The 21708-nt window shown below is 54.1% G+C and overlaps 3 protein-coding genes across 3 annotated transcripts; 1 reads left to right on the forward strand and 2 right to left on the reverse strand.

Moving 5' to 3' along the window:
- The first annotated feature begins 1237 nt into the window (after window positions 1–1237).
- LOC103089976 (prefoldin subunit 6) lies at window positions 1238–2307 on the forward strand. The gene is made up of 4 exons (XM_007460830.1): window positions 1238–1386; window positions 1657–1727; window positions 1809–1933; window positions 2178–2307. The coding sequence occupies exons 1-4, from the start codon at window positions 1323–1325 to the stop codon at window positions 2305–2307; spliced, it is 390 nt and encodes a 129-aa protein (XP_007460892.1). The 5' UTR covers window positions 1238–1322.
- Window positions 2308–3211: 904 nt separating this feature from the next.
- Window positions 3212–10493, reverse strand: RGL2 (ral guanine nucleotide dissociation stimulator like 2). Its single transcript, XM_007460831.1, has 18 exons — window positions 10418–10493; window positions 9964–10169; window positions 8610–8693; window positions 8176–8354; window positions 7995–8045; window positions 7607–7904; window positions 7085–7336; window positions 6899–7002; window positions 6721–6805; window positions 6569–6637; window positions 6327–6401; window positions 5760–5792; window positions 5518–5639; window positions 5326–5421; window positions 5133–5244; window positions 4734–5024; window positions 3986–4100; window positions 3212–3880 (listed from the first exon to the last, which is right to left on the reverse strand). Exons 2-18 carry the CDS (start codon window positions 10126–10128, stop codon window positions 3669–3671), a joined length of 2343 nt encoding a protein of 780 aa, XP_007460893.1. The 5' UTR covers window positions 10129–10169; window positions 10418–10493; the 3' UTR covers window positions 3212–3668.
- Window positions 10494–12904: 2411 nt separating this feature from the next.
- TAPBP (TAP binding protein) lies at window positions 12905–21559 on the reverse strand. The gene is given in 9 exon segments (XM_007460855.1): window positions 12905–13014; window positions 13017–13071; window positions 13073–13119; window positions 13253–13342; window positions 13433–13774; window positions 14176–14574; window positions 20725–20985; window positions 21219–21389; window positions 21523–21559. Coding segments are annotated over 9 exon segments (1512 nt in total).
- Window positions 21560–21708: the final 149 nt, after the last annotated feature.

Here is a 21708-nt window from a genome sequence, read left to right on the forward strand (position 1 = left end):
CACAGGAGAGCCACCCGGCCCCACCTCCATCCAACTCACCCAAACGCTCCCTGCCTGCAACCCCTCCCCACTCCCCGACTGGTCCTCACCTTTTTGGATTTGTCAATGCGACAGAACTTCTGAACCACCGCCACAGGGACGGGGGCGGGGCCTGCAAATGGGTCCTGGGCCTGGGGCAGGGAGGAGGCAATTAGGAAACAGGCTCAGGTTGACCCCAACCCTCGTACCCTCAAGCACAAGGCGACTTGCCTTGCCACCCTATCAGGTCCCAGGCTCACCCCAGACAAGCTCCGCTGAGGCCCTGGACTCCTCCGTTCCCAGGGTTTCTTCGGGACCTGGGGCTTCTTGGAGATCCGAGACTTCTTTGTGCTGTGAGTGTTCTTTGGCTTCTGGGGGCGGAGCTCTCGATTCCTCTTCCGTTTACGAGGTGGACCTGGAGAGGCTCCGGCAGCGGTCTGAGTGGTCTCTTCCTCCCAGTATCGCCGCGGTTTCTGCCGGCAGATCAGGATCCCCGATAGTGCGCTGTCCCTCGCCCCGCCCCTCCAACCCCGCAGCTAAAAACTTCCTTTCACCCCAAGGAGGTCTCTACCTTCTTCTTGCCCTGAAGTTTGTCTTTCTTGGGCGGGACATTATTGCCCAGCTTGGGGACCGTCTCCATCTAGGCCACTCGAACCACGATACACGTGCAAATTCCTCTCAGCTGTCCCACAATCGGATGGAGAACTCCCGGAAGTTCTCCGACCCTTATCCAATCAGCACCGCCCCAGGTCTGAAGCCGTCTAGGCGCCATCTTGACTGAGGGCGCGCTCGCCACTAAGGGCCTCAGCGGGCCTTGGCCCCGCCCTCCCGTGCAATGAAAGTAATGAAAGAGCGGCTGTCCGGGGCCAGGACCCAAGCAACCGTGCAGTTTCTTTTTCCAGCTTGGTTTCCCCATCTCGCCTAAAACCTTCCAAATCCAGTCTTTTCAGCGGAAAGCCGCTCACTAAACATGTTAGAACTACATTTCCCGGCATGCATCAGACGAAAGCTTCCGGCGCCGTCTTTTCCCGGCATTCGTTGTTTACTTCCGGGTTTACCAATACTGACGGGAGAACGTGAGTGGGCCAGGGATTCGGCTGAGGGGTTTGGGGTGCTGTTTCGCCCGCCACCCCCTGGGGCAGGGGTGAAGCAGATATTCCGGATCCGGAGAGACTGCGGTGTTCCGAGACGCTGCCTGTCAGGAGGGCTGTCATTTCCGCAGGCCAGAAAAGGGAGCTCGGGTACCTTCCAGAGTGTGAGACCCAGCGCCCCCCTCCCGCTCCCCGCAGACTTTCGTCCCCGCCATGGCTGAGCTAATCCAGAAGAAGCTACAGGGAGAAGTGGAGAAATATCAACAGCTACAGAAGGGTAAGAGAGCAGGGTCGGTGTGGCCTCGCCCCAATTCCCTCACAACCCAAAGCCATACCCAGACCATGTGTTCTGCACTGCCCCCACCCCACCCCCGTACTCCCGGCCCCAGCGTGCGGTTCCATCCCCACCTCTATACTCTTCCCATCCACTGACTCGCCGCCCCGTCCTTGGCCTACTTCCTCAACTGCATCTATTTCTCATCAGGATTTTGGGGGTCGGGTGGGCGCATGTGATGTCTCTAATAAAGTCTTTCCTCCCACCCACCAGACTTGAGTAAATCCATGTCAGGGAGGCAGAAACTAGAGGCACAACTAACAGAAAATAATATCGTGAAGGAGGTGAGAGACTGGGATTTGTGGGGTGAGGAGGGATCTGTCCTGGCAGTAATTCTGATCATATATGTCCCACCCCTCCATCAGGAACTGGCCCTGCTGGATGGATCCAATGTGGTCTTTAAACTTCTGGGTCCCGTGCTGGTCAAACAGGAGCTGGGGGAAGCTCGGGCCACAGTGGGGAAAAGGCTGGACTACATCACGGCTGAGATGTGAGTCTTTATTCCACCCCCCTGTGATGTACCTGACGTGTTGGGAAAAAGGTGTTGAGGAACCATTGTAGAGTCGCTCTCCAGAGTAGCCCCCAATTGTCCAGTTCCTCCAACCCTTCCCTTGTAACTCCTCTCCTCCATCCTCCCCTTAGATCTCAAGTTTTCCACCAGTCTCCTTGCCTTCAGCACCCTCAACGGTAAGTCTCACTAATTTCTCCTTACTTGCTTTTTTGCGTTTCCTCAGTAAGCGATACGAATCCCAGCTCCGGGACCTAGAGCGGCAGTCAGAGCAACAGAGAGAGACCCTTGCTCAGCTGCAGCAGGAGTTCCAGCGGGCCCAGGCAGCAAAAGCAGGGGTTCCTGGGAAGGTCTGACCCTGTCCTGGGGGCGGGGGAGGGGAGGAAATGAGGCAGCTCTAGGGTCTATACTGTAGCTAATAAAATGTGAAAATACCTGGCCGTTTTCTGACCAGTCGCTTCTGTCATAATTGTCTCCATCCATTCTCCTGGTCCCTTCCACCTTATATGTTTATCAACTGCATTACTCTCTCAAGTCCAGATCCTTGCACTGGAATCTCTGTGTGGCAGAGTAACCCTTCTTTCTTGAGACTAAAATCCGAAATGTCTCAAACCTAATTCTTGCCTGTATGTGGAACCCTTAACTCTTCTTTATCTTGGTTGGAAACATGAAAAGGGCGTTTACAACACAATAATTTCAGGGTAAGTGAGTTTATTGAAGAACTCACAATTCTCTAACCCCAGAATGAAACATGGTGACCCTCCTTTGCTATGATTTCTTGTCATCCTCAAAATAGCCCTGGCATATTAGTTCTTTTTAGTCTCTTTCTTAGAATTTGAGTGTAGCTTAAACTGATTTCAAGCCCCAGCACATAATGCATTGTAATATTGTAAGGTCTCCCAGTTTGTACATTGTCCACAAAGTTGTTCTTCCATTTCTTTGTCCTAAAATTGTTTCTTACAAATTCAGTCAGGGGTGTTCTTCATGCTGATCACTTTAATTGGGATGGCTAGTACTTGACATGGGTTTGTAGCAACTGAGGAGAAAAATGTAAGAGCAAATAAAGGGACCAGGGATGGCGAGGTTGCTGGGGAGAAACAAACCATTCTGAGGAAACCGTTTCCACCAAGTCCTTGCTTCCAGCTCTTCATGGATAGAGAACATTGGGCCCCTCTTTTTCCACGGTGTCTACCTTCAGCCAACTCCCCACCCCCACTCCAAGCAGCTAGTTCGTACACACTGGAAGGACGGGAGTAGAGTTCAGGTAGTGTTTTGGTTTATTAGTGTTGTCACAGTGACAGGAACCCCCAGACTAGAAAGAGGAACTCCTACTAGAACCTTTTTCTTACCATTCCCTTCCCCTGGGGCTCAGAGCCTCTAGGCTTTTCCTTTCCCCCTACTTCCAGGCCTTTCCTTGGCCCTTAGCATGCTAGGATGTGGCCAGGAATCAGAAACGGATCCTTTTCCCAGCACTAGCTGTGTGCTGCATTCATGGAAAGTGGGAAGCTATACACAGGTATCCGTCTTGGGTACCAAGATTCCCAGTTCCCATAGGGCTGGATCTCGGCTGTCTGGTAAACCAGTGGCGCTTCACTGCCCCAGGGTGGTTGGCCATCCTTCTGGATTTTTTCTCAGTGCGGCAAGTGCCACCATTCAGGATGGCTCCCCACATCTGGCACGGCCACCATGAGTTCTAGGAGCCAACAGGGCTTCTTCCTCAGAACAGTGCTCGGGCAATCTTCCTCCCTTTGGCCTTGATCCTAGGAAAAGAACCCCCTCCTCCCTCACTTGGGGGAGTTCCCGAGGCAGAAGGGCCACTGGCGCGGCCCAGTGTAGCAGTGGAGGGCCGTCGCCGCTGCCGCAGGAGGAAATCGAGTGAAGCTCCATCCATAGCATAGAAGACGTTAGCCGAGGGGGGGATGGTCAGCTCTGTAGGTTCAGAAAAGGTGTCAAACACAAACACAGTCGTTCCCCGCACAACCCCCCGGATGTGGACGCACTCTCCAGAGTCTGTCTGCCCTCCCAGCCTCTGACCTCGCTCCCCTGAGAGCAGCTGCACTAGCTCATACTCTGAAGCCACCGCAGAATCACGATTGTTTTTCTTAAGGACACGACTGATGACACTTGGAGCCTTGTCCTGGCTTGTCACCTGGCAGGACAGCAGACCAAAAGAGCAATCAGTTGGCCATGATGAACTGTGCTTTCCATTTTTCCAACCCTAGCCAGTAATCCCAACCAGCAAAGGTTACCCGCACCCAAACCTTCGAGCGAAGAAGGAAACCCAACATGGTGGCTCCCTGTACTCCATCCACCAGCCCACATAGTTGCTGGGCTGCTTCCTGTGGGGAAACCACTATTGGTTCTGAAAATCTAATACGGCCACCCAAAGTTCAAGGTGCACCAGCTAATGCAAAGTAACCTTCAAAAGAAAACATGGTTGCTAAAACCAAAGGTCAATTAAAAGTAAAATCAGGGCTTCCCTGGTGGCGCAGTGGTTGAGAGTCCGCCTGCCGATGCAGGGGACACGGGTTCGTGCCCCGGGCCGGGAGGATCCCACATGCCGCGGAGCGGCTGGGCCCGTGAGCCATGGCCGCTGAGCCTGTGAGTCCAGAGCCTGTGCTCCGCAACAGGAGAGGCAGCAGTGAGAGGCCCGCGTACCGCAAAAAAAAAAAAAAAAGTAAAATCATCCTCCCATTTGGCTGTTGACATCTAAGACATCATCCATCTCTAGTCCCTCGGGGCACCATCCTTCACCCCACCTCCCAGCCCACCGCTCCCTCACCAAGATGCTCTTGTAGACACTGCCGTCTTCCCCCAGCTCCATCTGGACTCGGATGATGCGGCAATCAGAGGCCCCTGGCCCAGGCCCCCCTCCCCCATATCCAGCCCCCCTGGAGGCCCCTTCTGCACCCCCACTGAGCGGGGAGCCACAGGAGGCTGAGCGGCGGTGACCTCGAGAAGGCCTCGGGGAGGAAGCTGGGGGAGAGAGGTGGCTGGGGTCAGCGGGACTCTGCAGGGCTGGAGTGCTTTCCAGGGCGGAGTCCAGAGATGAGACAGACGGCCACTTCATGTGCTGGGGACAAACGACACAGGGATCTGGCACGAAGGCAGGGAGGTCAAGGGAGAAGGATTCACGAAGCCAGGGTCAGTGCTGAGGTCAGAGGTCAGGAGCGGAGCTCACCTGGGCCAGCCGGGTCAGCAGTGGAGCGGGGGTTGCAGGCACCTCCTCTGCCCCCACATTCGGCCAGTCCCAGGAGACAAGGGGTGTGGGACCTCCAACAGAACCCAGCACCCTGGATGGCAGGACATTGGGAAGGTCAGAGGGAGAAGGACAAGTTCCCAGGAGACCACCCGCCAACCACTGACTCCCTCACTCTGTCCACTGCGAGATGACAAGCGTTGGCCGAAGCACCCGCGGGGCAGGAGAGTCACTGGTACTGGATGGCTCCACCTCACAGGACACTTGATGGCTGGGGATAGGGGCAATGGGCAGAGGTCAGTGCGTGACATACTGACCCCCACGCCCAGCCTGAGCCCTGGAGTCCCAACCGCACCCAGCCAGTCACCTCTGGGCCTCTGTCAGTGGCCGGAGCCCCTGTAGCCACCGGTGGATATCGGGGTCAGGTCGGAGGTCATAGCCACGACATTTGTTCTGGAGCTGCCTCAGCTCAGAAAGGACAGCAAACTCCTAGGAAGGAGCCCACAGACTGCAGGGGCCAAAATTCAGGAACCCCTGACTCTGCCCTCCTCTCCCCTTCCTGGGATATAGCTAGGGACAGCTAGCATCCAGCCCAACTGCTCCCCTCACCTTCCTCCGCTTGTCAAAATTGATGTATCCGTTCTGCAAGGATAAAGGGGATGGGGTGAGGGTCCCAACCCTGCCACAGAGAGAACATCCCCTCTCCCAAACACTCACTTCACTCGGCCTCTCTGACTCCTCTGGCCCTCCCCCTCCTCCCCCTCTCATCCATCATGCCTTAAGCCCCCTACCTTACCCTTTAAATAGAACATCATGGGTCAAAATTGTGTCCACTTTACAGTTGAGAAAATTAGAGCTCAGAAAATATAAGGAACTTGCCCAAGATCCCAGTATTGGTTTATTTAGCAAACTATCTATATATGCTTACATCTCAGGCATGTTCTGAGCACTCGCCAAACATTAATTCATTTAACTCTCATAATAAAAGGTTGATGTAGATACGTCACTAGTTTCCCATTTACAGATCACTAAGGCACAAGGAGGTTAAGCAAACTTGCCAAAGTAACAGAGTCCTGGCGGTGCTTCTGCCTTGCAGCCCCTTCTGGAAGGAGGTCTGTCTGACCCTGAAGCCTACTCATTCCATTATCGCAATGCGCACACACATACACCACTGACCTCCAGCTCATCCTTGGAGGCTGTGTCCAGCATCACAAGGTCCTTCAAGAAGGTGCCAAGGTATGGGACCACACCCTGAGATCAGAGGTAAGAGTCAGTCACCCCTGCCACTGATCCAAGGGCCCTCCATCTCTCCGCACTTTCCTATCCCATTGCCTCAGAGAACAAGTTGAATTCTCCTCACGCTGCTGTGCTTCCTCTTCCATCCCTCAGACTGCTTCCACCCCCAACTAGTCACTCACCCCACCCCGGGAGCCAGACCTCGGGGACTTCTTGGAATTTGGCTCCAGAGAAGGCTGCAGCTTCACCTCCTGGTGGTGACAGAACAAGGAGACATGGGGGTGGGGGTGGGAGGGTGGAGGGGATGTCTGGGAATGCTGGGAACAGGCCTCACCTGCAGGAGGAGCTCCCGGCTCTGGGAATAATTATCCTCCTCCGAGAAAATCTGGCAGAGGCTGGAAAAGACTCTGAGGCTGTCCCTAGGGAGCAGGGGGCAGTGGCCTTGAGGAGGGGCCTGGCTCAGCTGCCCCCCTCCCAGCCCTTACCCGACTCCAGTGCCCCATCCTCCCCACCTGGCTGCTTCCCCCCAGGCTGCCCGAAGCCTGTGGACGGGGCTGGATTGCAGGGCCGACACCACAGCATACACTGAAGAGAAGTTTCGGAGCAGACGGCACTCCTGTGGGGTTCACAAGAGGGGGCCGCAGCTGTGGGCCTCTTTCCACACCACAGTCCCCAGTAGGGCCGAGCCTCTCTCTTACCTCTGCCACACGGATCCACTTCTCCAGCAGTCGGGCCCTCTGGGGGGGACGGAGTGGCCGTATGGTCACCTCCCCAGGCCCCTCTCCGGTTGAGGTAGCCCCCAGGACAGAGCTGACCACTGCCCCTGCCACCTTGTTGAACTGTATGACAGTAGCCCGGACAGATGGGCAGAGGTGGGAATGTCCTGGCCGGTCTCTGTGACCCCACAGGCCCCCCAGGCACTGAGAGGGGACCAAATTGAGAAATAGCTCCTGTGGGGCGGAGGTTAGAGGTTAAAGTTTGTAGTCAAGTGAGGTCAGCCTTCCAATATCGGGGGTGTGAGGATCTCAGGTGGCCAAGGAACCAGAGGGGCACAGGGTTTGAAGGGCAACAATCAAGAGGAAAGGGGGCAAGGTCAAAACTGGGTGGACGGAGGAGACTGGGAGCTGGATCAGGAAGGACTGGAAGCACGGTAAGGATCTGGAGTCAGGGACAGGTTAGTAGGGGGCAGGGGGCAGGGGGGTCAGAGGTCAAGGTCTCACCGCATCTAGCAGGGTCAGCTGTTCGGCCAAGTGGTCAGCGAGGAACACCAGGACATCCGTGGGGTCAGCAGGGGGATCGCCGGGGAGGGCCAGGGGCTTAGGAAGTTCGGGGGTCTGGGGGTCCACCCGGGACCGGAGGTTGCGGATGAGGTCAGCGCCGCCCCCCCCAACACCCTCCCCTGCTGCATACCCTGTCCGAAGCAAGAAGCTCTCAAGCCGGTCAATCTGACCCTTGACTTCAGAGCCAAAATCTTCAGGGTGAGAGGCCAGCCAGGTTGACAGTACAGAGATGGCTACCCTGGGAGAAGTGGAATACGCCAGGGGTCAGATGTCAGGCTGCAGCCTGGGCAGAGGGAACTGTGAGGTTAAGAATCAGGGGGTCACTCACCCTTTTGTCCTCTCTAGCTCATCAGTAGGATGAGATTCAAGGGCTTCCAGCCTGGGGAGTAGAAGAGATTCTATCTGTCCATTTTTTCCAAAACGCTAGTGGCTTTGACTATTTGGGCGGGATATTCCGGCTTTAGAAAGTCCAGACATGTCAATGACCCTTGGTCTCTTATGACCCTGACCTGTCAGCCATAAGCCCTAGCAGGGCAGGCGTGGACGTGAAGGCCCGGTGAGTAGCCAGGAAGGCTGCCGTGAAGGTCACGTCAGTCCCTGATGTCCGGGCGTCCAGCAGGTGTCTGACCAGGGCCTCCAGAGTGCCAGCTCGGAGCCTCCGGGAGGAACGCGGGGGAGGCCTCGGGGCCTGGGGGAGACAGAGGGCCAGTCACTGACCCTTTTTTCAACTCTGCCCCTAGATATCTGGGGGAAATCCCAGACCTAGGAGATGATCCAGGCTCACTGTATTAAGATTCAGAGAGGGCAGAAGATTTGACCTAAGTCACACAGCAGAGTCCGGTCTGCAAACTTCCAACCTGGCACTCTGGCCAGAAAGTTGGCCGGAGGAAGGGGAACTGGGAGGTGGAGGGTCAGAGGTGTGAAGTCAAAGTTATGATCTCACCAAGGGATCAACAGGCCGATACTGGCGACTTGTGACAGTAAAGGTGGCACCATCCTCCTCCTCGTCCCAGACAGACACAGGGGCCTGGAGGAGCAAGGAAGGGGAGGTCAGACAGTTCCCCACCATACCCCACTGCCCAACCCTCAGCCCCAGGCCCTACTCCTCCCTCTGTACCCCTCACCTGTTGCGGCGGGGGACAGTACCAGCGAGTACGAGGGGTGGGGGGGACTGGTGACCCCAGGTCTCCCCCACTGGGGCCCAGACAGCCCCCCGCAAGCCGCCTCAAGGCCCGGTGGAGTCTAGGGGGTTGCCGTGGGGGGCTGGATGGAATGCAGGAACCCTGGTCCTGGAGACCGCTGTAGCCCCTTCCCCCCAGAGCTGAATCCCAGAACAGCGGAGAATCAAGGTGCAAAGGGTAGGAGGCGGGAAGCGAGAGAGGCAGAAAGCCTGAGGCAGAGACCTTGAGAAGCTGAAACCTCAGTCACAGGCACAGCCGCATGCTCCGCCCTCCCCCGCAGGAACTGACCGAGCCCGAAGAGTTAGTCCTTCCCCTTAGCCCCCTTTCCCCGGGTCCCTCAGCCCTGGAGACCCCCCTCGAGGTGGCGGCTCTGATCCCAGTACAGGAAGGAGAAGGGGAAGTGGGGATGATGTGGGGGAAAGACTCAGAGTGTCATGTGACCCAGCCCCTCCCCCAACCGATCCCGAAAAACCAGCCCTGCTAGTCACCCAGCCCTCACCCAGACTCTGGACTCAGGAGTCCAAAGCCTCGGGGCCTCAAATCCAACTTTTGGCGCCTCCCGAGGCCCCAGTCATACTCCTGGCCACCGCCATTAGTCCCGGAGAAAAGCAGGTGACCACCCGCCACTCAGCCCGGGATGGTCCCTCCAAGGTCCAAGAACCTTGGCTTCGCGCCTCCACCCAGAGCCCGGCAGGAGAGGGGGGAGGGGTCACGAAGTCAAAGGGTTCCCTCCCCAATCCCGGAATCAGAGGAGCGGGTTACTGTGGAAACAAACCCCTCCCCGCCAAACAAAAACAGGGAGGGAGACAGGGACCTAGACACCAAGCCCAGAAAGACGGGCACACTCGGGCACAGGCGGAGAGGGCCAGAGACCCGCAGGACAGCCAGCCAGACGCTCCTGGCAGGAACAGGGCACGTTCCTGCGGGCAGGTCCTGAGTCACACTGCGGCACAGAACCACAGAAACGCCGGGACTCCCCGCAGCGGGGAGATAGGCAGACACCAGCGAGAGGCGCGGAAGTAGCTGAGGCAGGAAGAGATGAAGGGACACAGACACCAAAAGGTGGAGAGTCTCAGAAATATACACGCCCCCTACCTCCCACCTCCCGCGTCTCACCTCGTCGTCTTCCTCCTCCTCCTCCTCCTCCTCCTCCTGCCCCCCGCCCACGCCCCGGCCACCTGGGCCCCCACCCTCTTCGGGGTCTCGACTCCGGAAGCTGCTCAGCACGACTCCCCCGGGGGGGCTCGTGTCCCAAAACAGCCGCAGGTGCCGCGGGAGCATGGCCGAGTGAAGGAATCAGCGGGGTCGGGCCATGGGGGCGCCTGGGGAGAGACAGGAGGTGGGCAGGTGGAGAGTCAGGTGGGCGGCAGGTGGAGAGTCAGGTGGGCGCGGGGGATCCGGAGGGGAGGTAAGCCGGTGGGTTCTAGGTAACCGGATGGGAGTCCTGCAGGGAGGCTGGGCGGGGGGGAAGGAGGGATACAGGGGTGGAATATGGGGGGCCTTGCATTTTGGGGATGAGGGGGTCACGAGTACGGGAACGGGCAGGGTCACAGGGTGCTCTGGCTCTGACCTGCTCAGGAGGGGTGGGGGCAGCGCGGGTCCCGGGCCGCTGTTCCCGTAGGTCTCCGGCCCCTGATCAAGTTCCCGGACCGAGTCCCTTCCCTGGCTTTTCCGCACCCCCTTGTACCCCACCCCCTCGCCAGACTCCCGGGCCCTCCCGCCCTTTCCGCTCCCCCCACGTCCGCCCGCTCCGCGAGCAGGAGCCAAAAAGGGAAGGAAGTGAGGACAGGAGCCAGGGCCGCGGACGAGAGGAGCGCTGGACACTCAAGGGCCGGGACCCAGGAGCCCGGGTCTCCAGCTCCGCTGTCCTCGGGTCCCCCGGACTCGGGATCCAAGTCGCCCCGCACTGAACTGATATAAAGATTTCAGTCTCCAGCCCCCGGGGAAGGGCAGGAGCCAAATTTGACATTCCTCTCCCCCAACACAACCACTAGGCTAAAACTCCCGCGGGAAGCGTTTTAGGCGGGGACGGACACAGTTACTCCAGCCCACGGGGTTCCACTCCCACCCCCACCCGCGCGTGTAGCGGGCCGAAATCCACGCCGGCTTTTCCTGAGAGCCCTGGGTTTCCGCCCCCTCGGAAGGGGGCGGAGCAGGAAGCCGCCACTTCCGGTTAGGGACTCGGCGCTCGGAGGTTTCCGACGCCAGGGCCAGGATCTCGGTTCACGTACGGTCACCCCTCTAGGGCCGGCTGCTTGAGGGCGTCCTGTCCGCCATTAGTGGCGCCCGACCCCAATCAGTTCCGAAGGGGGATTGGGTGCAGCCGAGGCATTTGAGAGGCGGGGTCGTTGGAAGGAACCACGCGTGATTGGAAGTGTTCTTGCGCTTGGAAAGGGGATCTCTGGGGAAGAACTGAGGCACCCGTTGGAAGCACTGAACAAGTTTATTCCCATACGATTAAACCCGCTCCCCGCGTCAGTCTGGCCGACCGTCCTGACCTTCGGAGGTCCCTAAGCCGAGCCGCTGCTTCCTTCCTCCAAGTTATTTGATCCAACACCCGCTTTTGAATTCTTAGGACGCAAAAAGACTAACTTCTTATATTGAGCGCCCTCCAGCGGGCGCCAGGCCCTGTGCCGGCGCGGGGGATACACCAGGGGACGGACAGGCTCATCCTCGCCTTCGAGGAGACGACAGTCCGGGCAGGGAGACAAGCATTTAACAACGACTCGCACAATCACTTAAATACAACCGTGGTGAACCGCACAAGAGGGACACGCGGCGATCTGAGGGAATGACAAGGCTGACCTGGTCTGCAGCCCAGGAAGGGCAAGGGTGGACCAGGCAGAGGGAACAGCGCTCTGGGACCCAGGGAGGGTGGGAGGCTATTGAAGAAAAGGATCAGCCGTAGGTCTGATAAGCATTGAGAAGAGGGCCGGAGAGAGCACGAGGAGGGCTTGAAGAGGTAAGCAGTGGCTGGAGCGCAGGGATACACAAGCCAGGACAAGAATGGATTTTGCCTCTAGAGCACCCGTTTCTGTCCTAGACAGAAACTGTCCTGAGACTATTTCAGGGGGTATGCGAAGTTTGGGCTATTTTCATAACAATCCCAAACTGTTATTTGCCTTTTCATTCTCGTTCTCTAAAAAACGTACAGTGTTTTCCTGAAGCTACATGACGTGTATTGACATCGTCCCCACAGCTAATGGAACGTGTGCTTGTGTCTTCCTGTGTATTAAATTGTTCTCAGTTTTAAGTTCTAGTACAATAAATATCTATAGTTTATAACCCACATAAGCAAAAGCTCTGTAGGGTCCTTGATAATTTTTAAGAGGTCCTGAGAACAAAAATTTTGAGAACTGCTGCTCTAGAGCCCTAAGAAGGTGAATGTCTTTTGTCTTTTCAGAAAGCAGCTGCTCACTGGAGAGAGACTGGAGGGGGGCAGGAACCAAGGGTATACAATTTGGGGGAGTTACTACAGTGGCTCAGACCAGAGATGATGGTGGCTTCCCCAGGATGGTGGTGAGTTGGCCTCACTGTGTTTTCTGGAAGAGAAGTAAAAAGGAGGTGAGGAATTCGGGGCAGGGTGAAGTGCTCATGGTCAATCCAGAGACAAATGAACATCATGGGTAGAGAGGATGGCAGATGAAAGAGGCTAACATTTTCTATGTGTTTTAAGCCTGGCACTGTGCCAAGTGCTTTTGCTCCTGCATCTTCCAGAGGAGATGCCCTTTCTCTTTTAATCATTCCAAGAGCCCTCTGAGGCTCTGCTGGCCGGTAGGGTAGCCACCACCCACTTGTGTCTGTTGAGCATTTGAAATGTGGCTAGTCCAAATTCAGGTGTGCTGCCAGTTTAAAATAAACTCCTGTTTTTGAGGACTTAGAATGGAAAAAACACTATAATTTCTTATACTGATTACATGTTGCCACGATAATATTTTGGATATATTAGATATCTCTTTACCATTTTAATGCAGTCCCCAGATTATATATTTAAATTTACGTATGTGGTTTGCATTATAATTCTATTGGACAGCACTGCCTAAGCAGTTTTTTCCCCCTACACCCAAGGAAACTGAGGTGTAGCATGTTTGAGATGGCAGGATTTAATGCAGGTCTGTGTGAATTCCAAGTCTGGGTTCTGCCCACCAAGCCAGTAGCCTCCCTCCTGGGTGAGGAGTTGGGCAGAGGGGATAAAATGAGAAGGGAAAAATAAAGGAAGGTAGAGTGTCATTACCTTTTCCATTGAATCCTTGGAAGTTGCCAGGTAGGCAGCTGTGGAGAGAAATTTAGAAGGGATGGGATGGGGCAGTAGAAGGGCAGAGGGATGGGTGTCAGACTTCTTCTGGGAGGAGGAAGAGAATGTCTGCCAGTCAAGGGTCCCAGCCTGGGTGGGACTTACACTCACCGGCCCAGCCCAGCACGTTGATGAGCCCAAGGAGGAGAAAGGCAGACAGGAAGAGGCCTACGCCATCCTCCAGAGAGGGCCCAGAGAGACCTGGCAGGCAGAAGGGGCAAGAATGAGTCTGAAATTCCCAGGCACCTCTTCCCACACCCCTCCCCGTTTCTCCATATTTCAGGCTCTTACCAGCTACCTGCAGGGTTACCTCGGCGCTGCGCCCCAAGGCGGGCAGGCTGGGGTGGTGGACACGACAGGCATAGCGTGCCCCATGCTGCCCGGTGGTGACCGGGGGTGGCTGCAGGTGTGCAGAGAGGCTCACGGAGCCATCTGAGTGATGGCTCAGGGCGGAGAGCCACCTCTGCCCCTCAGCCTTCTGAAAGCGACCCTCTGGGCCACCCCAGAGCTCCCACTCCACCTCCAGGCCCTCGGAGGGGTAGAAGTGGGACACGAGGCAGAGCAGCTCTGGGGGTGCCTCCCTGGGGGCAGCCCATATAAGAGGTGCTGGCGTCAGGGTCACCTTGGGGGGCTCTGGGGAGAGAGTAAGAAAGCAGCATGAGGGAATAAATCTACACTGTCCTCTCTCAGAGGCCCTCAGTGTGCCCTCTGGCTTCCCCAATACTGAGGGGTTTGGGTTTTCTCCTCCCAGGATGGGGAACCCGCCATCTCTCCATTGGTGTTTCACAGGAATCTCCATGCCAAAGCCCCCATTCTCAGGGACCCCAACTCCCTCAGATTTGGGAACCTTCCTCCCAAAGCCGCTCAGATTCCCAGGGACCCTCTACCCATTGCCCCCCTGACTCTCAGGGGCCCCCAATCTGTCTCCCTCTACTCACCCAGCCCCTTTTCTCCACCATCCTTCCCCCATCATGGTGTCCCCATAATCCCAGTGATCACCCTCTACCCACAGAGACCCCTGTCCCCTCACTCACTCAGTACGGCAAGCTCCAGGGTGGTCTGCCCTTGTAGGTATGGCAGGTGTACAGTAGCCAGATAGGTGCCCTCCTGGAAGGGCTGCACTGCAGGCAGCCAGAAGGTCCCATTTCCGGTCCATGGTCCCAAGGGCTCATCATCATCCCAAGCGGCAAATGCCACCGCCCCCTCTCGGGCAGCTGGCATTTGCCCACTCAGCCCAGGAGTCGCAGCCAGCATCAGGTGCCCCTTACCCAGGTGCTGGCGTCGCCATTCCAGCCCAAAGGGAGGGGGACCTGGGGCCAGAGAGGTAGCAGCCTTGGGGGTGGGGGGCGTGTAGGCAAAGCTCAAGTCCAGCAGGGCATCTTGTCCCATTCGGATGCGAGGGGTGGGGGTGTGAGTGAGGACAGTCAGCACAGCTGGGGAAGATGAGGAGAGGAAGGTGGGGAGGGGGAGAGGAAGAAAGAGAAAAAAATAGAGAAATGGAGTTACGGGGGGGGACCTCGACTCTAATTTACCCACCCCTCTGAGGACACCTCCCTTCTGACACTCACCATCTCCCAGCCCTCCCTGCAAATCCCCTTTGCCCTGGGACTGGGTGGGACCCAGTGAGACTCAGAGTGAGCAGAGAGGTCTCACGGTGAATAGAGGCAGTGAGTGGGTACAGCCCTTGAAGGCTGCTCGGAACACACAGCCCGTGCTGCACCAGCTCTGGGGTCAGCAGGATCTGAGTGTGCCCTGACACAACCTGAACCAGCCCACCAGCCTCCACGCCCACCTTTGAAGAGCCAGGACCTTCTTGGTTTGCTGGTGAAGAAGTGATGACTCATGACTGTCAACCCTATGGTGCTATGCAGAGTATTTACTGACTCTGGAAGGTTCTGGCTCTAGACTAGACCTGAACACAGACATCTGTGATCTACTGAGGCAGTACGTGCTGGTTGAGTGCCTGGAGCCTGGCTGCCCTGGTTAATCCCCACTCTGCAGCTATTTATATGGCCTTGGAACAGTTACTCTACTCTTCAGTTTCTGAATCTCCTAAATAGGGATAATAATGATGATAGTACCTATCCCATGGGGTTGTAGTGAAGGTTAAATCATTTAACACCTGCTACTCAGATGTATGCAGTTCCTGATTCTGGATAACAAAGACACCTATGTATGAAAGCTGCTTAGAACAGTGCCTGGAACACAGTATGACTACAAAAGTGTTTGCTGTGATTACAGCCAACCATCTGCCAGACAAATGTAACGTGCCCCAACTCAATAGCATCTCTAGAACATTTCCCCACTCGGCTCCAATGCCCATCTTCCCTGCCTTGACCAGTGATCACCACCAGCCCCCAGGCACTAAAGGCAAGCATTTGGAGTCCCTAAGACTCCTTCTTCTAATTAATTCATTCAACTAGTATTTATTGAGCACCTAGGATGTTCACGGTTGACGAGAGTGGTAAATAAGACAGGCAGCCCCTGCCCTCAAATTGTGTAGGAGACAGATTGCCAAATATAATGTGCTATGTGCTCTCCCCACCAGGCCCTAATTCTGTCTCCCAAATAGATCTTACATGTTTCCTACTCAAGTTCTTATCAATATACGTTTGGACAATTACAACAGCCTCCTCTCAGGTCTCCCTATCCTCTATCAGTATCTCTCTCCCTTTCATTTCATCCTCCACACTGAAACCAAATAGCATGGCTACAAGTCTGATCTGGGCACTTGCCTGTTTAAAAATCCCAGCTACCTAGGAAGCCAGCAACTAAAGGCACACGCTGGAGCTAGATGGCCCGGGTTCAAGTCCTAGCCCTGCTTCTTACAAGTTGTATGTCCCTGGGCAAATTACCTAACTTCTCTGTGTCTCATATATTTTCATCTGTGACATGGGAATAACATCAGTACCTAGTTCTTCCAGTTGTTGAGAGGAATAAATAAGATTATGCCTATAAAGTGCTTAGAACAGGAGCTGGCATATAGAAAATGCTTAGCTGTTACTATTTTCATTACTGTCATCATCATCATGATGGACTTGCTGGGTATCTTGGGAAAAGGACTTAATCTCTATTTTCCCCATTAGTCCAATGATCTAATCCTTGCCTACCTTTTGTAGGAATCAAGTAAAATAACAGGCTTTTGGAAAAATGGCACACACACACACACAACACACACACAAAACTCCTGATGGTTCACTATCATTTATAAACTCCAGCTTTCAGGGTACTTGGTAATCCAGCCCCCAACCCATCTTTCCAGACTTCTCTTGCACCCTAAGAACCAGCCACATAGAATCCCTTTCTTGCGACCAGTAGAAACTCTCGTCCCTGGGCTTTTCTTTGCTTTGGTTCCTTCAGTTTCTAATGTCCCTCCCCCATTTTTTCCAGCATCTAACTACTTCATGTCCTTCAGATCTGTTCCACTGCCAGAAATGTCTGGGTCTCCCAGGTAGAAGTAATTTTTTTCTCTTGTGGTTATTTATTTTTTTTCTTTTGCGGTACGCGGGCCTCTCACTGCTGTGGCCTCTCCCGTTGTGGAGCACAGGCTCCGGACGCGCAGGCTCAGCGGCCATGGCTCACGGGCACAGCCGCTCCGCGGCATGTGGGATCCTCCCGGACCGGGGCACGAACCCGTGTCCCCTGCATCGGCAGGCTGACCCTCAACCACTGCGCCACCAGGTAAGCCTCTTGTGGTTATTTTTATGTAATTTTTTTTCTTTTTTCTTTTTTTGGCCATGCCACGGGGCTTACGGGATCTTAACTCCCCAACCAGAGATTGAACCCCAGGCCCTCAACAGTGAAAGAGTAGAGTCCTAACCACTAGACTGCCAGGGAATTCCCTATTTTTGTGTAATTTTTAATCCTAGCTTCTAAGGCCTATAAAGTTAAACTTCTCTGAACTTCAGGGGATTATTTTTGTTCAATAGAGTAAAAAAAAGTAAGCAATTTCATTTAGTTTATTAAAACCCAAAAATACAGTTTTGAATTGTAAGAATCAATCTGTAGGATTAATAAACAAAACCTAAAGGTTTTATAGTTCAACCTTAAGCTAACAGTGCTCTTTAATATGGGTTTATGAAGCAATTTTAGACCTGCATCCCACAACCTGGACTCTGTAAATATACAAATGTAAACACAACAGGGCCAGAACCTGTTGGTAAGGAAATTTCTACCTGTTTTGCAGCTTGTATCATATAGGCTTATGCTTTTCTGTTAAAAAGTGAATGGTAAAAACTATTATAAAATATTACTGGGGCTTCCCTGGTGGCACAGTGGTTGAGACTCCGCCTGCCGATGCAGGGGACACAGATTTGTGCCCCGGTCCGGGAAGATCCCACATGCCGAGGAGCGGCTAGGCCTGTGAGCCATGTCCGCTGAGCCTGCACGTCTGGAGCCTGTGCTCTGCAACGGGAGAGGCCATAGCAGTAAGAGGCCCGCGTACTGCAAAATATATATATATATATATATATATATTACTGAAAAAATTTAAACCCAAATCTAATCAAGCCTCTAGCTCTAACTACCAATTTATAGGAAATATGGAGGGAAAAGGAACAAGGGAAATGACAGGATGAGGAAACAATTGGCCAAATATAGAATGTGGGAACTTCTACAGAACAAATGACAAATCAATAGCATTTAAAGGGGTGGGGCAATTACAAATAAAAGAGACTTAAGAGACAAAACTGGGACCTCCCTGGTGGCGCAGTGGTTAAGAATCCGCCTGTCAATTCAGGGGACAAGGGTTCGATCCCTGGTCCAGGAAGATCCCACATGCCGCGGAGCAACTAAGCCCGTGTGCCACAACTACTGAGCCTGCACTCTAGATACTGCGAGCCACAACTACTGAAGCCCGCGTGCCACAACTACTGAAGCCCGCGCGCCTAGAGCCTGTGCTCCACAAGAGAAGCCACCGCAACGAGAAGCGCGTACACCGCAATGAAGAGTAGCCCCCACTCACTGCAACTAGAGAAAGCCCGCATGCAGCAACGAAGACCCAAGGCAACCAAAAATCAATAAATTTTTTTAAAAAGAGAGACAAAACTGTTATAGACTGAATGTCTGTGGTTCTCCCTCCCCCAACCCCCTCAATTCAAATGTTGAAGCCTTAACCCACAATGTGACTGTATTTGGAGATAGGGACTAGGAGGAGGTGATAAAGTTAATGAGGTCATAAAGGTAGGCCCTAACCTGATAGAGCTGGTGCCCTTATAAGAAGAGGAAGAAACACCGCAGCTCTCTCCCCTCCACGTGGGGACACAGCCAGAAGGCGGCCATCTGCAACCACAAGGGGAGAGTTCTCACCACACAACAGCCCTGCTAGCACCTTGATCTTGGACTTGATCTTGGACTTCTAGCCTCCAGAACTGTGAGAAAATAAATTCCTGTTGTTTAAGCCCCCTGGTTTATGATATTTTGTTTTGGCAGCCCAAGCAGCTGCAACAACCAAATAGAATATATAGACCTCTTTTTTATCCTGATTGAAGCAAACAGACTGTAAAATAACATCATTGAGACAATTGGGAGAAATTTAATATGAGCCAGGAGTTAAATGATACTAAGGAATTATTGTTTGTTTTGTTAGGTATGATAATGCTATTGTGTGGGGGGGGTTGTTAAAGTCCTTATATGATAGAGATGCTTACTGAAGTACTTATGAGTAAAATAATACGATGGGATATACTTAAAAATACTTCCAAAAAAGAATAGAAGTTTGGGGGAGGATAGGTAAAACAATTTGGTAAAATGTAATAACTATACAAGTAGATAATGGATATATGGGGGGTTCAGTTTACTGTTCTCTACTTTAGTGTGTCATTGAAACTTTCTATACCAATTTTAAAAGAATGATGAGAATTAAATACTATACACACAAGTATATTACGAAAGTATATTTCTCAAGAAACATTTTAGAGTATTTGACAACTAATTTGGTAAGAAATAAAGTATAAATGCATACTAGCAAAATTACTGATGATCTGTGACCCTGGAAAGAGTTCATTTTTAACTTTACATTGAAACAACAACTTTCATATTCTTAAATCCCTAATCAAGTAGGAATGCTTGAAAAGGAGGACTGAGCACAGCAACTAGTTTTCACCCCTGGTGGTGGGTTAGATGCAATAATTTTCTCTCCTGGGCACACACCCATGGCTCCCTATCTGCACTTCTTTTACGGTCCAAGTCACTTTCTACTCTACAATTACCCATGGCAAATCTGATGGGAACCTTCCTGAGAGTAGACTCTACATCCGATCACCTTTGTGACCCTTAAAAGTACCCAAGGCTACCCAGAGGTTCTGATTTAATTCATCTGGAGTAAAACTTGGATTTCAGTATAACCTCCAAAAGGATTCTTATTTGCAGCCTGGACTGAGAACTACTGGGCCCTAATTTATTCTTGGTGATAATAAATATTTAATCAGTGAATAAATTAACAAAGTGTCTCGTTTGATCGTTACAACAATGGGAAGGCAGATGGGAAATAACCATCCACATTTTACAGTTGGAAAAGCAGATTCAGAGAGAAAAGGACATCCTCACCCCACCTTGTGAAGCCAACAGCCTGGGAAATATTCCTACCCACTAGAGAGAGCTACTGTCCCCACAAGGAGCAGTTTGCCTCTGCCCCTGCCCACGGCGAGGTCTGGGGACTAAGGATGGAGGTGTAGGCAGATGTGAGGGTTTCAGGGTGGGTGCTGAGCCCTGTGGGTCATTTTCTCTCAGTGATGAGGGTGGCAGGGAGAAGGTACTGGGGAAGGGAGGGTGTAGGGCTGGGCTGGGGTTGACCAGCCGGTCAGGCTGTATTGTTTCCATAAAATCGCACAAGACTGAAGGAAGCCGAGGACTCTGTTAATATCCTACCCACCCTCCCGAGAAGACCTCCGAGAAATCCCAAATCCCAGTCATATCTTCCCCATTCTTGCTTTATCGGCCCACTCCCTCCCTGCGCCCCAGCCCAGCAAGGTGCCAGACCCCTGGGCCTCAAACCACATCACACAATGCAGTAAGTGGCCCTTGCAGCGGGAACCATTAGATCTCCTGCCGCTTCCCTTCCACGCACTCAAGCCCACCATTCGGTGACCACAGAGTCAGGGCATCATCACGCGCCATAGGGAAGGGGCTGTCAAGGGAGGTCGACGCGCTAGAGCTCAAAAGCCTGTGCTTTGCTGGTTGCCGCAGTGCCGGATGTGGGCGCGGGTGGGGCGCGAAGGCTGTTTTTTTAAACTGGGTGAACCGCAAATGTGGGGGAGCCTAGCAAGATCTAGGAGGAAATGTGCAAAAGTTCCTGTTTCTGAGACCCTCCCAACTCCGTCGCCTAGCGAATTTCTTAAGGTCGGGTGTCAGGAACCCCCGCCTGGCTCCAAAGCCCCGCCCCAAACCGCACTTTTGTTTAAACTAGGCTGGGACTAGAAGAAGCGGTAGAGACATCTTAACTTTAGCTGAACTGCCTCGATTTATAAATAAAGAAACTGAGACCCGACTAGGGAAATGACTCGCTCAAGTCCACATAGCGAGTTAACGGCTGATCTGGACCCTTAGAATCTAGCCGTTTATCTCTACTTCCCCTCGGTAGCTACCTGTTGCCATGGTGATGAGAGCAGGCTCCGGTTGAGGCTCGGACTGTGGTCGAAGGAGGCTGGAGAGGCTGAGGACCGGGCTGGACATGCTGACCATGAGCCAACTCCCATCCAGGGCCCGCGGGCAGCTCTGCTCCGGGGTCAAGCCGCTGACCCAGATCGCCGAGGCAGGAAGCGGGACGTAGTGGCTCATTTCGCAGCGTGGCGCGGGGGCGTCCCGCGGGTATCGCCTTAAGGCGGCCAGGAGGGTGCCCGCGGGGTCTGTGAGCACAGAGAGAGAAGTTGCTGCCGTAGAATCTCCGCCAGGAAAGAGGAGGGGAGGGCAGCGTCCAGGGAATTTTAAAGGTACAGACTACCCGGTAACGAGAGATTTAAAAGTGATCCAGTTTCATTTTACAGAAGGGGAAACTGAGGCCCGAGGTCACTGTGAGACCTAAAGAGCAGGGGGTTTCGGTGGAGGCGACAGAGTTGGGAGCGAGTCCGGCATGACTCACCGTGCACTTTGAGGTAGCGCTCTGGGTCGAGGTCCGGCCGGGGAGGTGGGCTCTCCGAGCTCTGGCGCAGCAGCAGTGCAGCGGGTTTCTTGGACAACCGGCTCCCGCCCGCATCCTCCACGAACCAGCACTCTATCACTGCGGGTCCCGCCGAGACGGCGGTCGCCGTGCCTGGGGGGGGAGGGGCGCGAGTGAGGGGACGGCCCCAACGTCAGGCGACCCGACCTCCTCCACCCCACCCCCAGACGTGGTGGCAGTCACCTCCCACCGCTTCCCTGGGCTAAGAGTCGCGGGGTTCGCTCACCCAGAGCCACAGCGAGGAGCAGGGACAGAGGCTTCATGGCGCCGCGATCTTCTCAGCTCCGAGGCCGCCTCTTCCCGCTTTCACTTTCACTTTCCTCCAAAGGCCGACAGGAGGGGCGGAGGAAATCTCCGCTCCGGTTAGGGGAAGGCTCGGGGGAGGCAGGTGCTTTCTCCGCCGGCTGGGCAG

Source organism: Lipotes vexillifer, unplaced genomic scaffold, assembly GCF_000442215.2.
Source record: "Lipotes vexillifer unplaced genomic scaffold, Lipotes_vexillifer_v1.1 scaffold921, whole genome shotgun sequence".
Classification (NCBI taxonomy): domain Eukaryota; kingdom Metazoa; phylum Chordata; class Mammalia; order Artiodactyla; family Lipotidae; genus Lipotes; species Lipotes vexillifer.